At 45.4% G+C, this 16129-nt stretch overlaps 1 protein-coding gene across 1 annotated transcript in view; it reads left to right on the top strand.

Annotated features, from left to right (window-relative positions):
- The window catches only part of NLRC4 (NLR family CARD domain containing 4), a 49083-nt gene extending 33778 nt beyond the window's left edge, over nt 1–15305 (top strand). Inside the window, exon 8 of the mRNA XM_075536073.1 lies at nt 15016–15305. Within this exon, the coding sequence (XP_075392188.1) occupies nt 15016–15305 (290 nt within the window). The remainder of the gene's footprint in view (nt 1–15015) is intronic.
- The last annotated feature ends 824 nt before the right edge of the window (nt 15306–16129 follow it).

Below are 16129 nucleotides of genomic sequence, written 5' to 3'. Positions count from 1 at the left end.
ATTGCCCTTGATTAAGCCCCACTAGGCATCCTACGACCTTCCTTCCATTGATTTTAGTTCATTTGTTGTTCCTTTGTCCCTGGGTTGGTGTCCCCCACTCCCTAACCCCACTTCCTTTCTTCCACCTCCCCTTCTTCCGTATCCCTCCCCCAAACCATTGGGCCCATTCTTCTCATCTCTGAATTATTTATCCGGTCTATCTTATCTAGATAGACATGCAGATACATTAATAAGTGCAAAAATCAGGCAAAGCCAAATAAAAGGTAGTCAAGACCAACAAAACAATAACAACAGCAAAAAACAAAATAACAAAACGAAAGCCACTGACAAAAATGGAAAAGCCTACAAATAGTTCAAGGTCTGTTTTTTGGCCTTTGCAAGTGTTTTCTAGTCATGTCTGATGGGGGGCACACTGGTATTCCCTGGGGAATTCATCACTCAGCTCCCTTGCTGCTCTATTGCATGCCTCGGCCTCAATGCCTCGGCCTGGTGTGATGGGGGCTGGACCGTGCACTATTCCCGCCCTGTGTCTCCAGTGCTGTCCCCCACAGTGCCATGGTTCATTGAGGGACACCATGTCCCATGGTGGGGCCAGCCCTATGATCCTCCCTGTGCGTTGTCTGCTCTGAGCAGGAACATCGTCCTTGGCGCTTGGTGGGCCAGGATGTCCTCTCCTCCCTCTCCATCCCTTTGAGTTTCTCCTGTGTGTGCTAATCAGATGCACCCCTCTCCCCAAGCTGTACCCCCAGTGCTGTCCTCAGAAGTGCAGTCTTCTGAGGGGGCTTTCTTCCTTTCTTTTTAAAAGAAGGTTCTTTCTAATCTCTTCTACTTCTTTGCGTTAGGAGTTCCTTGATTCATAGGTGCATCTTCATATGGCCAACTTTCCTGCAGCTCTGAGCCTTTCTCCTCTTTCATGCACATCTCATCTCACGCTGATTGATTTAGTGCCTGCCCTACTCCACTGTGCCCTGAAGTCAAGTTAAGTGATAAACTCTTCAAAGACCTCGTTTGCAAACATGATCGCGTTCACCGGTATCAGGGGTTAGAACTTACATCTATTTGAGGGAAAGGAGGCCCCAGTTCAATCTATTATAGGTTCGTCTTGACTGTTTTGGAACTTTACATAAATGGAATCATGTAGCATGTATTCTTTTGAATGCTCTTTCTCAGAACATTGCATGTGTGAAATTTCACCATCCTATCGAGTGGAGATGTAGTTTACTCACTCTCATTGTTGTAAAAGGTTCTGTTGCATGAACAAGTGGTAGTTAGGTGCCTCGAGAAGATTCCCAGGCATAGAGACCCCATGCAACAGAACAGAACATCCTCCATAGATTATCAGGTCTTCCTTTACAGAGCTTCTAGGTGGATTTAAACCACCAACCTGTCTGTTAATAGCTTAGTGCTTAACTGTTGCACCACCAGGGCTCCTTATTATGTTGCATCTATCGTAATGATTTCTCAGTTCTACTATGAGAGATATTTGATTCATTCCCAGTTTTGAATTCTGTGAATAGTGCTGCCAAGAACGTTCTTATGCATGTCTCTTGGGGAACATCTGGATACACTTCTGCTGGTTAAAGACCAGCAGTGGAACTTGAATTGTAAGGAATGAGGACAGATTCAATTTTAGTAGATATGTTAAATACTTTTAAATATCCTTGTATCCTATTCATGTTTTTTTTAATGACACACTATACTATATACAGAGAGCACTCTGTTTTATTCTAATATGGTCTGAATTCAGATGTGTTCATATGTTTATTTGCCCCATCGTGCACTCTTTGAGGACACCGTCAAAACCACTGGTCTTTGTATTAAATGTACATCCAGCAAAGGCTCCTCAATGAATATTTGTTGCATGAATGAACAAATGAACTTACAGGAGATCAACAATTTGTCCTGAGGAGCAAGCTAGAGGCTGTTTTTATAGACTCTAGCTTTGCTTCTAGAAAATCATCCAAAACATTATATACACGTATATGAATTTGTAACTTGTATACAACATCCAAATTGACCAACTGCTTAAACGGAAAGCCTCTCCCTTAAATTACCTGGGCCTCATCCAGAATAGCTCCTTGGCTCAGACACAGCTTAGGGAATTCCATCTCCATTTAGTGATGATGGACAAGATACAATATGCCTGGAGATGGGATAACAGATGTGGACTGGTAATAAGAGATGGGATTCTAATAAAATAAAGGCTACATGAGACGTCGGGACGGATGCTGTCATCGAATAGCAATGTGTGATGTGATACAGCTCTGAGACACACTCTAGAGCGACAGGAGGAATTTTGAGAAAGGAATCTTTTTGCCAATGATTTTAGACACCTTCTAACTTTAACTGAAGCCTGCCTCTCCTGCTTAGCCTTCTTTAAATAATCGCTTTCAATTCCCCCAACTGCCCCATCCCCACCGCACACACATCTCTCAGAGTACAGGGGAAAGGTCGGCTTCTCTTTCATGTTCCCAGTCAGTCTAGTCCACTCCTTTTCCAAATTCACTGAAAATCCCTGCTGTCAGTAGGCTTCTCTCACTGCATTCTGACTCACTGCGGCCCCGGAGGGGAGAGTCGAGCTGTCCCCCCAGGTTTCCAAGGCTGTACCTTGTTATGGGAGCAAATAGCCTCCTCTTCCTCCCACGGAGCAGCTGGTGGTTCCCAACTGCTGACCTTGTGGTTCGAAGTCTGACTTAAAACCTACTAGGCCACAAGGACTCCTTGAGGATTAAGCCCCTTCATTCGACTATGTTCTTTCTCTTCTCATCACTATCCACTAGGAACCAGTGCTGCCTTTTCTTGTTCACTGAAATCTTTGGCTACTGTCTTTCCGAATTCTGCACTCTTCAACTCCTATCACCCTAGAGGAACTCACGCAACCCCCACCCCACCCCATGTGAAATCCCTTAGCCAACATGCCAGCTCTTTCTCCTCTATCACCTTCCTTTCCACTCTCCTTCAGCCTGCAAGATCACACATCACCTGTGTAATTCACTTTAGACTCGCCTGTCTCTGGGAGATTAAATTCAGACAACCTGCTCTCCAACCACAGCCTCCTCCGTGTCCACGTTATGTACCTAATGTCTCCTACTAATCATGACTTCTTTTACTTCATCGGGAATTTCAGTCCATTGAACCTACTATTTCTACCTGGTCATCAGTCCCCTTTTATCTTAACTTCCCTTCTCACCCTGCCTATATTCCATCATCCATTCATACGTTCTTCCCAATAACTGACACTCTCACGGCCCACAGTATCACGCAAGCCAATTCAGGCAATGGCACTGAGTGATGGACCTGTGTAATAGATGCAATGGTGAGATGAATGAAGTGTCATGAGAGAAGTCTCTAATTAAAGGCAGACTAACCTAATGAGATGCAGGGAGAAAATGAGACGTGGCATACAAGGTATGAAATCAAATATAGCAGCTGGGTGTACCTTCCTGACACAACTCCAAGTCTAGGTTGTCCCCAGTTGTCTACTTTGTCCGCAGCTCCATTCAGGCTATTCGGCAGATAGGTATGTTACAAGTTCATAGTGACAAGTTTTCATGAAATGCTTTAGAATCAAAAGACCAAAAATGAATGAGTTACATTTCTAGTTTACGAAACAAGAAAAAGAATGTTCATCTCAAGTTCTAAGCCTACCAGGATAAATCAATGAAATGTAAAACAAAAAATAAATCTAGTTAGAGAGGATTAACAGGGCTTCAAGTCAGGTCTTTAAAAATGAGTAACAAAATAAAAATCCAGCAATGCTGATCAAGAAAGAGTGACATGAACAATTAACTTAAATTGAGACATGAGCACACAAATACTTATAACAGCTTTACTCATATTTGCTAAAATTCACTCACATTTGACAAATATGCATAAAGCTTTATATAGAAACTTAATGATTTGGGCTTTCTATGTAAAGCTTTATTGCTATTTGTCCATTGTGCTTGTTCATGTCTGTGTGCAATCTGTTCTTTCAAGGGAGGCATCCTAAGGTCTAGGGATCCCACGCATAATTGGGGGGTACACTCAGATCCATGACAGTGGTGAAATCTGTTCTGTGAGTCAAGGGGAAGGAGTATTTTCATGAAGAGCATGGCATGCTGGGACTCACAGGGAGAAGAGACAGAGGCACAAAGGACAGGCAATGTAAGAGTGAGCTGGGAGGCCCCAGGTGAAAGGGAGCGCTGTGGGGTGCGTGTTGGACTCCTTACAGCACCCCCTCAACCCATTCCATAGGAGAAAGAGGAGGCTGACTGCTCCCTGAAAGATGTATCACGTCTCAGAAACCCTAAATAGGGACCCTATGAGTTGGAGTCTACTCAAATGGCAGTGGGTTGGATTTCGGGTTTTTCAGTGGGAGGAAGTAAAGGGGAGAAACGGGAGGCCATGTGAATTAGCTAGGTGGGGCACAGACTACGCTGGTGTAACAGAGTCTACAGGAGATGGGACTTTATTTCCCTCTCAGGTAACAGTCCAGAGTGAACAGGCAGACAGATGGGGTAATTTTGCTCTGTGTCGTCTTTTTTCACCCCTCCCCACACCCCTCCCCACGTCTTTGTGTCATCGTTTGGTCACTGCCATAGGAACATTTCAACCTGTGGAAGAAAAGTGGAAGGGAGGGCGATTGTTCTTGCTCAATGTGACACAGAAGCGGCACACATCATTTCTGCCCGCATTTCCTCAGGGGAAAGAATCGCTGCATCGAGCTGCAAGGGAGCTGTGGGTGACGAAGTCTCAGTGGTCCTATATGTAGCTACAATTCCAGGACCATGGGATAAGGAGAGACATGTGGAGGGGATAATTAACTGTCTGCTTCTCTGCAAGGAAAGCGCAGTAGAGAAAGAATGGTCCAGAAATGGCCATGGGGCATGCAGCGGCACTGGCCATGATGAAGAGCTATGAAGGCAGCCCCTGCACCTGGGCCTCCTTGACTGGGTTGGCACACTCTCGCCTTACGCATCAGGCAGGGTGCATTCACTTCGTCTGTCTCCATAGAACAACCTAAAGAGCTTTGTAAAGTCCAGACCCTATATAGGTGATGGAAATAATGGCTGGCATTAATTGGAATGGACACTGCATACCATCCCCCGCACATCCTTGCACAGAACAAATATACAAGGACACCTAGTGAATAGTGAAATCAGGTGCCACACCTGCTCAGCAGGAGCTAGTAAACACCGTGACTGCAAATGGGTAAGGTATGCCTAAATGGACCTCCACCGTACAAGCTGTTCAGACAACAATGACCATGCCCACCTGGAGTTCTCTTCACCAGTGGCAGAGGGTGCATAGTCGCATAGTCGTGGTTTGTTTACCTTAGGATTGCCAGTTGACCTTGAACTCTTCAGACTCCTGTTGCATTTTGTCTGTGGGGAACCCATAGTCTTCTACCGTGAGATAAAACCTTTCCCCAGAAGTCTCTGTTGAATCCAGAATATATCATAATGTGACACAGCATCGTGACCTCCCAACAACACAAATGTGTGGTGGTGGTTAGTAGGTGGCACTGAGTCAGTTCTGACTCAAGAGAACACGAGCTTATGTGCAACTGAACAAAAGCCTGCCCGGTCCTGAACTGTTCTCTCAGTTTTTTGTTATGTATGAATCTACTTTTACACTCACAGCATCAGTCCATGGTCTGGAGGGGCTTCCCCTTTTTCACTGTCCTGTTACTCTACCAAGCATTATGTCCTTTCCAGGGGCAGGTCTCTCCTGGTGACATGTACAGTCTTGGAGACAAAGTCCCATTGGCACTGATTCTTTTTTTTTTTTTAACTTTAACAATTTATTAGGGGCTCATACAGTTCTTATCACAATTCATACATATATATACATATACATATATGTATATACATATACATACATCAATTGTATAAAGCACATCTGTACAGTCTTTGCCCTAATCATTTTTTTCTCCTCGTTTCTTTTTTTACATTTTATTAGGGACTCATACAACTCTTATCACCATCCCAAGACAGATTTGCTTGGTCTTCTAATATGTGCTATGCAGTGTATGGTACTTTCAATATTCTTTGCCAATACCATAATTCAAGTGCATTGACATTTCTTTGGTCTGGCTTATTCATTGTCCAACTTTCACATGAATATAAGACAAATGAAAATATGATGGCTTCGGTCAGGCACACAATAGTCCTCAGAAGGACATGCTTGCTCTTTAATACATTAAAGAGGTCCTTTGCAGCAGATTCACTCAAAGCAATACATACGCTGTTTTGTTTCTTGATTGCTGCTTCTGGGAACACTGATTGTGGATCCAAGCAAAAGCATGTCCTTCACAACTTCAGTCTTTTCTCTGTTTGTCCTGACGTTGTCTTTTGGTCCAGTGGTGAGGATTTCTGTTTCCTTTACACTGAGTTGCAATCCATACTGAAGACTGCAGTCTTTCACTGTCATCCGTAAGTGCTGTAAGTCCGCCTTTCTTTAAGCAAACAAATTTAGTATGCAACACCCTAAACCTCCATGTCAGTATGGGCATAACTCACTTGCTGGGATGAGCAGACACTGTAGTTTGATCACACAGGTGGCCATGGCTTCTGCTATTTATGGAAGAGAGTTCAGAGTTAGAACATGTAAAGAATAGATCTTCGCTCAACTGGCCAGAATGCCCACCTTTGTTTCTGAATTAACTAGTCACTCTGGAAAAAGGGTAGGGCTGTGACTTTGAACAATATAAGGAGCAGGATTCATACCATTCATGTGAACTCCTAGTGTTGCTTGTTGGCCAATTTGCATGTCTGTACACGATGCCTGAGAGGGTTTCTTCTTGGAAAACTTAGTCCAGTACTATCCAAACCAGTCACAAGGAAACGAAGACCAAAAGCAGCTCAATCCCACTGCTGCGAAGTAGATTCCAACTCAGCCCAACCCCATGGGCTACAGAGAAGAATGGTTCTGTAGGGTTTTGTTGGCTGTCATTTTAATGAGAGATCACCAGACTTTTCTCCACTGTTGGGTTCAAACTGCCAACCTTCTTCTTAGTTGCTGTTTGTTAGTGTAGTCCAGCCCCTAACAAACATAGGGGTCCATAGGGTCCATTGGAGGGCAATCATATATAAAGATTACAGTAAAGTCATAGAGATAGGAGAGAAGATAAAATAAAGGACTCAGACACATTTTATGGTAGCATGCTCACCTCAGCCCCTCTTGGTGATCCACATGGAGGCGCAGGAGAAAAGAGGAAAGAGAGACTATATTTCTAACCAAGGCTTATATATACTTAGGGGTGTGCAAGCCCCCCTGATTACAGGTAACCACATATGTCACATGAAGGGGTTGTACCATAGGCACTACAGCAATGGCAGGGGGCAAACTAGGGTTGTACATGCAATAGGAAGAGGAGGGATTAGGGGTACACATGTGACAAGATAGGCGGATCCTAGATTCAAGGTGGCAGCCTAACCTTGGTGGTTCCTGGGTGGACTTGACCTATTCTCTGGGCTCTCCAAGTAAATAATCACTATCCTTATCAGTAGGGTGTGAGCCCCACCTACAGTGGGACAGACAATAGTCTGACTGCTTGGATGGCTGATGCCTTCAGGGAGAAAACTTCTAAGCAACTGATTACACAATGAGCTAGCAAGCAGGAGACAACCTGGGAAAAGTCTTTCTGTGTCCCAAGGTTGTCATGTACAACAGAACTAAACACCATCCAATCAGGCACTAGCCTCACAATGATTGTTATGCTTGACTCTATTGTTGTAGCCCCTCTGCCAATCCATTCCACTGCCGGGCTTCCTCTTTTTGACCAACCCTCTTTACCAAATACAATGTCCTTCTCCAGTAACTGTTTTTTCCTGATAACATATCAAAAGTATGAGAGGTGAATTCTCATCATTCCTGCTTCCAAGGAACAATCCAGCTATGCTACTTCCAAAGCAGATGTGTTCACTCTTCCGGCAGTCCATGATAATTTAATATTCTTCGCCAACTCCATGGGCGCAAACTATTTGCAACACCGAGGAATCTACTGAACATGAAGAAGCCAGCACTCATGTGTCAGAAGGACAGGATCCCTAGTTTCTTTTGGAAGACGGTACCCGATCCTGCAAGGAGTAAGGAGGCTGAAAAAGGAAGCAATTCTTTCTGAATCAAAGGAGGTTCACTACCTCAAGTTTACAGTTAGGAACAACATTCTACATCCAAGGAAACAACAGGTTGGTGATGCTTGATTCTCTAGAAGAGGAAATGACCTACTACTGATGCAGTTTGACTCCAGTTTTGGAAACAAGTATCAACCATTTCATAGCATCTCTTAAGTTTCACTGTTTAAGTAATGTTTCATTTCTGGGAAAAATCAAGAAAGGGGAAAATTTACTTCATTTATGTAAGTTTTATTGGGGCACGAAACAGAACCAAAGATCCAATTGGCAAAGTTTTAGAAGCAGGTTTTATTGAGAAGCTTGCAGACAGGTTCAGCAACTCGGGGTATTGAGCTATTGAAGCAGCAACAGGAGAGCACTTGAGGGTTTTTTTTTTATACCCCCTCCCCCCCTGTTGAAGCTTCTAGAGAGTTGACGTAAGGTGCGGTTTTGCTCAGTGGGGTGTACGTAACTGTTTGCTCATTGTACATGGTCAGTCTGTTCTGGTTCTAGAAACAATGAAATGGGTGATCTGTGCTTTTAGAGGGTACAGTTGTTCACAGAACTAGCCCGTTTCTGGGAAACAGTCTGGAGGAAGAGTGTCCATGCTTTTACCAGACATCTCTGACTCTGTCTGATAGGGAAAGGGGGCGATGATGAGGTCATCCATGATTACTTCCTGCTGTACAGGGTTGTAGTGGGGAAGTTTATCAGACAGAATGCAGGGACTCCGGGCTTGGCACGGAAGGCAGTGGTTGGTATTGCTGACTCGTTAAGGTAATAACAGCATTCTTTTTGGAGGTAAAGGCAAGTGCCTCCTTTTTCAGTGGTGATGAGGTCTAAAGCTCATTGATTTTGTAAGGCAAGTTGGGCGACAGAGGTTATTTGTCTTTGCAATGAAGCTAGGGCAGAGGCATTTATGGCCAGTTGGAATTGCATGGCTCGCTTGTCCGTGATTAGGACTTAATATGCCAGGGCCACTCCACTATGTTCCAAGGCTACCGCTGAGGAGGCGAGCAAAAGTCCTGGGACCAATGGAAGAAAAATGGCTCTAAGCACAAACAATTCCTTGGGACTAATCTTATCTTAACAAGGGCAGCTGTGTTCTCAGTTTACTCATTGCCTCTTGGAACTTGGGAAAACATAAAGACAGTGTTTTGAGAGTCACCAATACACTTCAGTTAAAACCCAGTGATTCTCTATAATCCCCCCTTTTTATTTTATAGCTAACACTGAAGAGTTAAAAGGCAGCTATCTGCTGACGCTGTGGTTTTGCTAAAATGCTGCAGGGTACAGAAGTGGAATATTTGGTTAAGTTGAACTTTGTGCAAGTTTGGGATCATCCTGCTTTCTTCTGTTCTTATTGCAAACCTAGAACAGTTTTACCCAGAACAATTGCAACTTCCTTGCCACCTAGAACAATCTTAATTTCGTTATCACTCAGAACAATTTTAACTTCTTTATCACCTTCTCCATCAAATCATCACATTTCTTTATCCCTTTTTCATCACATCCTCATCACATCCTTTATCACATACTCCTCACTTTTCTCTCAACATCTTTGCCACATCCTCATGGAATTGAATTTCTTTATCACATTCCTTATCTTTCTTTACTGCTTTGGGGCCATACTCAGTTTTCTGATTCAATTTAACTTTATCTTGCACAAACTTTAACTCTTTCCTTACTTCTGCTTGGGTCTGCCTAACAATTCCAGTTTTGTTTGCAATAAAAGTAACCTTAGGCCTAGTCGGTGGGTTTTTGAAATTGGAAACTGGGGCCGGTTAGGGTACACATTAGGTTTTTTTAGCTTAATTAGGACAGGCTCGTGGTGACTTGCCAATGTGGGTGTACTAATATCCCAGACTTCAGGAGACACCTCGGGTATCAACTGGATGATTGGGGGTGGGGATGAGGTTGTGGAGGTGGCCTGACTTAAGAGGGTGATAAAGGGGAGAGCGTTGCTGGAGAAGGAGATAGTAGCATGTGACTTGGTTAAAATATCCCTTTCCAGCAATGGAGCAGGGCATGAGGGGATAACTAAAAAGGAATGAGAAAATAGGAGTTGATTAAATTGGCAAAAGAGAGGTTCTGTCTTCTGTGGAGTGGAGGGGGGGCCCATCTATTCCCATAACCGAGACCTGGGAAGGGGAATTAGGGCCTGAGTGAGAGGGCAAAATGGAGAAGGTAGCCCTCATATATTTATCCACTACCTGGAGCATGACCCTGGGCTCGGCGAGGGTGACCGGAGTCGAGGAGCCAGGGCGCTTCAGTCATCTGCGAATTCCAGGAGTTCAAGTACCAGAAGGTCTGGAAGATCCCGGGGTCCAGCTCCTCCGCATGGAGATGCTGATGGCGGGACCACAGCCAGGCAATCCAATTTTCAGTGACCCGACTGCTTCCATTGGGGGAAAGGTCGGGTTGGAGGTCTGGGGTTAGGGCAGGAACTGGCCCAGTGGCCACTTTTTCCGCACTTGAAGCAGGCACCTGGTGGTGTTTGCTGACCCACCTTAGGGGGTCGCTGTGGTGGAGCCGAGCCACCTGCCGGTCTCAGGGCGGCCACCAAGACTTGGGTCTGGAGGCTAACCTTTTGCTGGAGTCTGGCCTGGCAGGCAGCCTCAGTCGTCTCCTCTCGAGCATTAAAAACTTTAAAAGCCATTTTTACCAGGTCTTGGATGGGAGTTTCAGGCCCGTCCTCGGCCTTTTTAAACTTTTTTCTGATGTCAGGTGCTGATTGGGAAATGAAATGGGAAGCTAGGCCTGTGGCCCCATTTCGGGATCCTGGTTCTAGCCTGGTAAAACAAACCAGGGCTTCCTGCACCCTGTTCAGGAAGAGAGCAGGGTTTTCATCTGCCTGTTGGGTAACTTCCCTGAGTTTACCATAGTTAACCACCTTATTAGAAACTGCTTCCAATCCTTGGAGGAGATACCTGAGCATGAGGAATGTTGGTGTCCTGCCCTATTTGATAGTTCCAGTTGGGGTCCTCCCTGGGGATGGCATGCTTTCCCAAAGGGACAGTATTGTCTATAACATGGTCCCGGTCGGCCTGTTGCCTGCCTGCGTCCGTTACTCTGGCACATTTATCCGGGGTTAGTGTGGAAGCTAAAATGACCTGTACGTCATGCCAGGTTAAATAAGGGTTAAGTATTGAAACTCTTTTATAAAGTGGGAGGATATAGGTGAGGGCTCTGGCAGAGAAGTGGGGGGAGGCTGCACAGGTGCTGGGGAATGCGGGGGTGACTACAGCAGGAGACATAGCTGGAGGAGAATGATATGGGGGTGGAGGATGCACACTGTGGAGTCCGGGTAGCTCGTCGAGAGCAGGGGGGGGGGGCTGGTACTGGTTTGGGGGTCTGCGCTAAGAGGATTTGACGGGTGGAACAGTGGCTACCAAGCTCGGGGTGGGAGGGGGGAAAGCAAGTCCCCAAAAGCCTGCACATAGGGGACTTCAGAATCCTTACCAGTCCTCCTGCAGAAATTGTCCAGGTCCTGTAGAACTGTGAAATCGAAAGTACCAGTCGAAGGCCAATGTGACTGGTTGTCAAGCTGATATTGGGGCCAGACAACTTGGGAGAGAAAAGCAAGTCTTTTCTTTCACAAGGTCTGAGTATACCCCAGGCTAGAGAAGTTTTTAAGCGACAGTCCAGTGGAGTCAATGAGTCAATTTTGGACTGCCCAGCACCCAGGGTGAGTGTCAGAGGGAGGAGAAGACAAAGAGATTCAGCTTACAGACACTATAGAAGTGTGAATAGGAAACACACAGCCAAGTCAAACAGCCCTAGGCTAACCCTCTGAGAGTTAGTCCAGTCTGGTGGTGGGGGGCGGGGCAGCTGCCGTGAGGCCTATTGCCAAAAGTCCCATCAGTGGTGGGACCGTCAGAAAGTGAATGCCAGCGCATCAGGCAAAAGGCCACACGGAAAGAGGGAGAGGGAGTGAGCAGAGACAAGGTTTCGGCTTTCTTGGTGAGCTGGACCAGGCAGGAGGCATCCAGGCGTCCCCAAGTGAGTCCTGGCTGGGACAGCAGTGAAGGACAGAGGGAGGGATTGACAAGACGTCTCAAGAACAATCACTCCCCAAAACCCCTGGGGCCAACAGAAGGAGAATTCCCAGTGCAACCCTATTTCGGGCAGGAAGACTCCTGCGGAGCTCAAAAGCCTAGATCAAGCCTGGAGGGAGTGAGAGGGAGATAGAGAGCTGGAGTGTGGGAGAGGGGGTGAGGGAGTACGAGAAAGAGAGAGAGAGAAAGAGAGAGACTCACCAGGGCAGCCGTAGACTGGTTTTGAACGTGTCCAAGCACGGAAGGCAAGGAGATAGGGAGGCTCTCAGGGGACCCCCAAAGGAGGGGGGAGCCACACACATATTCCGGGCGCTGTGCCTAAAGGTCCTGGAGATTTGGGGGAGATAGAGTGCTCTCAGGGGACCCCAAAGGAGTGGGGAGCCACACGCCTATACCAGGTTTCGGCACCAAGAATGTAAGGTTTATTGGGGCGTGAAACAGAACCAAAGATCCAATTGGTAAAGTTTTAGAAGCAGGCTTTATTGAGAAGCTTGCGGACGGGTTCAGCAACTCAGGGTATTGAGCTATTGAAGCCACCCCAGGGGAGCGCTTGAGGGGTTTTTTACACACACACACACACACACACACACACACACACACCCCGTTGAAGCTTCTGGAGAGTTGATATAAGGTGCGGTTTTGCTCAGTGGAGCGTACGTGACTGTTTGCTCATTGTACAAGGTCAGGCTGTTCTGGTTCTAGAAACAATGAAATGCATGATCTGTGCTTTTAGAGGATACAGTTGCTCGCAGAGCTAGTCCGTTTCTGGGAACCTCCGTCTGGGGGAAGGGTGTCCATGCTTTTACCAGACAGTTTATATCTGTCATTCGACTACTTACTCCTGCTCATCAGAGTTGCCTTGCACTTTAGGAAAAGTTTAACAGACTAGAGTCACTACCCTAGCTTTAGAGAATTCTCTTCTTTTTTTTTTAAGTTTTAATCGTTTTAATGGGGGCTCATACAACTCTTATCACAATCCATACATACATCAATTGTGTAAAGCACATTTGTACATTCATTGCCCTCATCATTCTCAAAACATTTGCTCTCCACTTAAGCCCCTGACATCAGCTCCTGATATTTCCCCCTCCCTCCCCGCTCCCCGATCCCTCATGAACCCTTGATAATTTATAAATTATTATTTTGTCATATCTTTCCCTGTCCAATGGCTCCCTTCACCCACTTTTCTGTTGTCTGTCCCCCAGGGACAAGGTCACATGTAGATCCTTGTAATCGGATCCTCCTTTCCAACCCACCCTCCTTCTACCCTCCTAGTATTGCAACTCATACCACTGGTCCTGAAGGGATCATCTACCCTGGATTTCCTGTGTTTCCAGTTCCTATCTGTACCAGTGTACATCCTCTCAGGCTTGCAAGGTAGAATTGGGATCATGATAGTGGGGGGGGGGGGGCGGGGTAGAGGGAAGAAGCATTTAGGAACTAGAGGAAAGTTATATTTTTCATAGTTGCTACATCACACTCTGACTGGCTCATTTCCTCCCTGAAACCCTTCTGTAAGGAGATGTCCAGTGGCATACAAATGGGCTTTGGGTCTCCACTCCGTACTCCCCGCCTCATTCACTATGGTAAAATTTTTTTTGTTTGATGATGCCTGGTATCTGATCCCTTCCACACCTTGTGATCACACAGGCTGGTGTGCTTCTTCCATGTGGGCTTTGTTGCTTCTGAGCTAGATGGCTGCTTGTTTAGCTTCAAGCCTTTAAGACCCCAGATGCTATATCTTTTTATAGGCAGGCACCATCAGCTTTCTTCACCACATTTGCTTATTCACCCTCTTTGTCTTCAGCGGTTGTGTCAGGAAGGTGAGCATCATAGAATGCCAATTTAATAGAACAAAATATTCTTGCATTGAGGGAGTACTTGAGTGGAGGCCCAATGTCCTTCTGCTACCTTAATACTAAACCTATAAATATATGCACATAGATCTACTTCCCCATCCATATATATATATGCATATATATTTGCATATGTACTTGTCTTTATCTAGACCTCTATAAATGCCCTTTGCCTCCCAGCTCTTTCCTCTATTCCCCTTGACTTTCCTTCTGTCCCACTATCATACTCAGTTTCCACCAGGGTTTCAGCAGTTCCTCTTGGTTACATTACCCTTGATCATGCCCTACCAGGCCTCCCACACCCTCTTAACCACTGATTTGGATCACTTTTTGTTCCTTTGCCCCTGGGTTTGTTAATACCATGACTTTTCCCCCCACCTCCCACTCTCCCATGCCCCCCCTAGAACTGTCAGTCCTATTATTTTCTCTTCCGGATTGTTTATCCAGCCTATCTTATTTAGACAAACCTGCGGAGATAATAGCATGCACACAAAAAAAGACAGAATAAAAGCAAGCAACAATATACAATAAAACAACAACAAACCACTGACAAAGAACAAAACAAAGCACAACAAGAAAGAAAAGCTTGTAGTTAGTTCAAGGATCATTTGTTGGCCTTTAGGAATGTTTTCCAATCCAGTCTGTTGGGGCACCATGCCCTGGCCCCAAAGTCCACCTTCAGTATTCCTTGGGGACATCGCCACTCCATTCCCTTGCTGTTCTGTTGCGCCCCCTTAGTGTTTTGCCTTGGTGTGGCAGGATCAGACCAGGCGCAATTTCCACACTGTGTCTCTGGTGTTGTCCCCTGTAGGGCTATGGGTCAGTGAGGGGCGTCATGTCTCAATGTGGGGCCGGCCATGTGGTCCTCTAGAGAATTCTACTCTTCCTAAAATAAAGCACATATCCAAAGATGGCCATTTCCAAATGTGTGTGTGTGTGTGTATACAGAGAACTTTTTTCTTGAAAACGGTTTTGTTTCCAACTAACTTATTTCTTTCTCAGGTGCATTTTTTGAGAAGAACCCTCTGAGAAACTGCCAGCAGTTGGATTTGGCAGGACATTGTGTGAGCAGTGACGGGTGGCTTGCCTTCATGGATGTGTTTGAGAGCCTTCAACAGCTAGTGTTTTTTGACTTCAGCACGGAAGGATTCCTACCTGATGCAGCCTTAGTCAGAAAACTTAGCCACGTGTTATCCAAGTTAACTTTTTTGCAAGAAGCTAGGCTTATTGGATGGCAATTTGATGATGATGATCTCAGTGTGATTAAAGGCAGTTTTAAACTAGTAATTTAAATAAAGGACACTCTAAGCCAACAAATACTCCGAGGGCCTCATTGCTTTCAATCTGGTTATTTAAAAATGTTTGTTCAGGAGTGGCCATGAATTCTTCCTGCTGTAGCCAGAGCTGATCTACCAAAATGGTTCACTACTCACGTGACCCAGAAGACTCCACAATATCATGCATATCAAGAGGGTCAACTCTTCAGGTCCATTTTAAGAACACCCATGAAACTGCCCAAGCCATCAAGGGCGTGCATATCTGGAAAGCCACCAAATATGTGAAAGGCATCGCTTTGCAGATGCAGTGTGAACCCTTTTTACATTACAATGGTGGAGTGTGTAGGTGTGCCAAGGCCAAACAATTTTCAGCCCACTGTTTGGCCACCCAGTGTCTGTGGCCCAAAGAGTGCTGCATTTTTGCTTCTCGTGCTTGAAAACGCAGAGTCCAGCTGAACTGAAGGGTTTAGATGTGGATTCGCTAGTCATTGAGCACATCCAGGTGAACAAAGCCACAAGATGCTCTGCTAGACTTACAGAACTCATGAATGGGTCGATCCATAGACCAGCTCCCCCTGTCACACTGAGATAATCCTGACTGAAAAGGAACAAATTCTTCCTAACCCAGAAGAGGAGGTTTCGCAGAAGAAAAACATCGCACAGAAGAAACTGAAGAAGCAAAAACTATGTCCTGGGAGTAAACTAAGCTTAAAGTAAAAGTTGAAAAAAAAATGTTTGCTCATATGTCCAAGAATCTTAAAGCACACCAACTCCATCACAATGCATCCAACACCAACACATTATCCGTCTCAACAGAGTAATTTTTCCCCTTAAAAAAT

Source organism: Tenrec ecaudatus, chromosome 17, assembly GCF_050624435.1.
Source record: "Tenrec ecaudatus isolate mTenEca1 chromosome 17, mTenEca1.hap1, whole genome shotgun sequence".
Lineage (NCBI taxonomy): Eukaryota > Metazoa > Chordata > Mammalia > Afrosoricida > Tenrecidae > Tenrec > Tenrec ecaudatus.
This window is presented reverse-complemented; position numbering and strand designations above follow the sequence as displayed.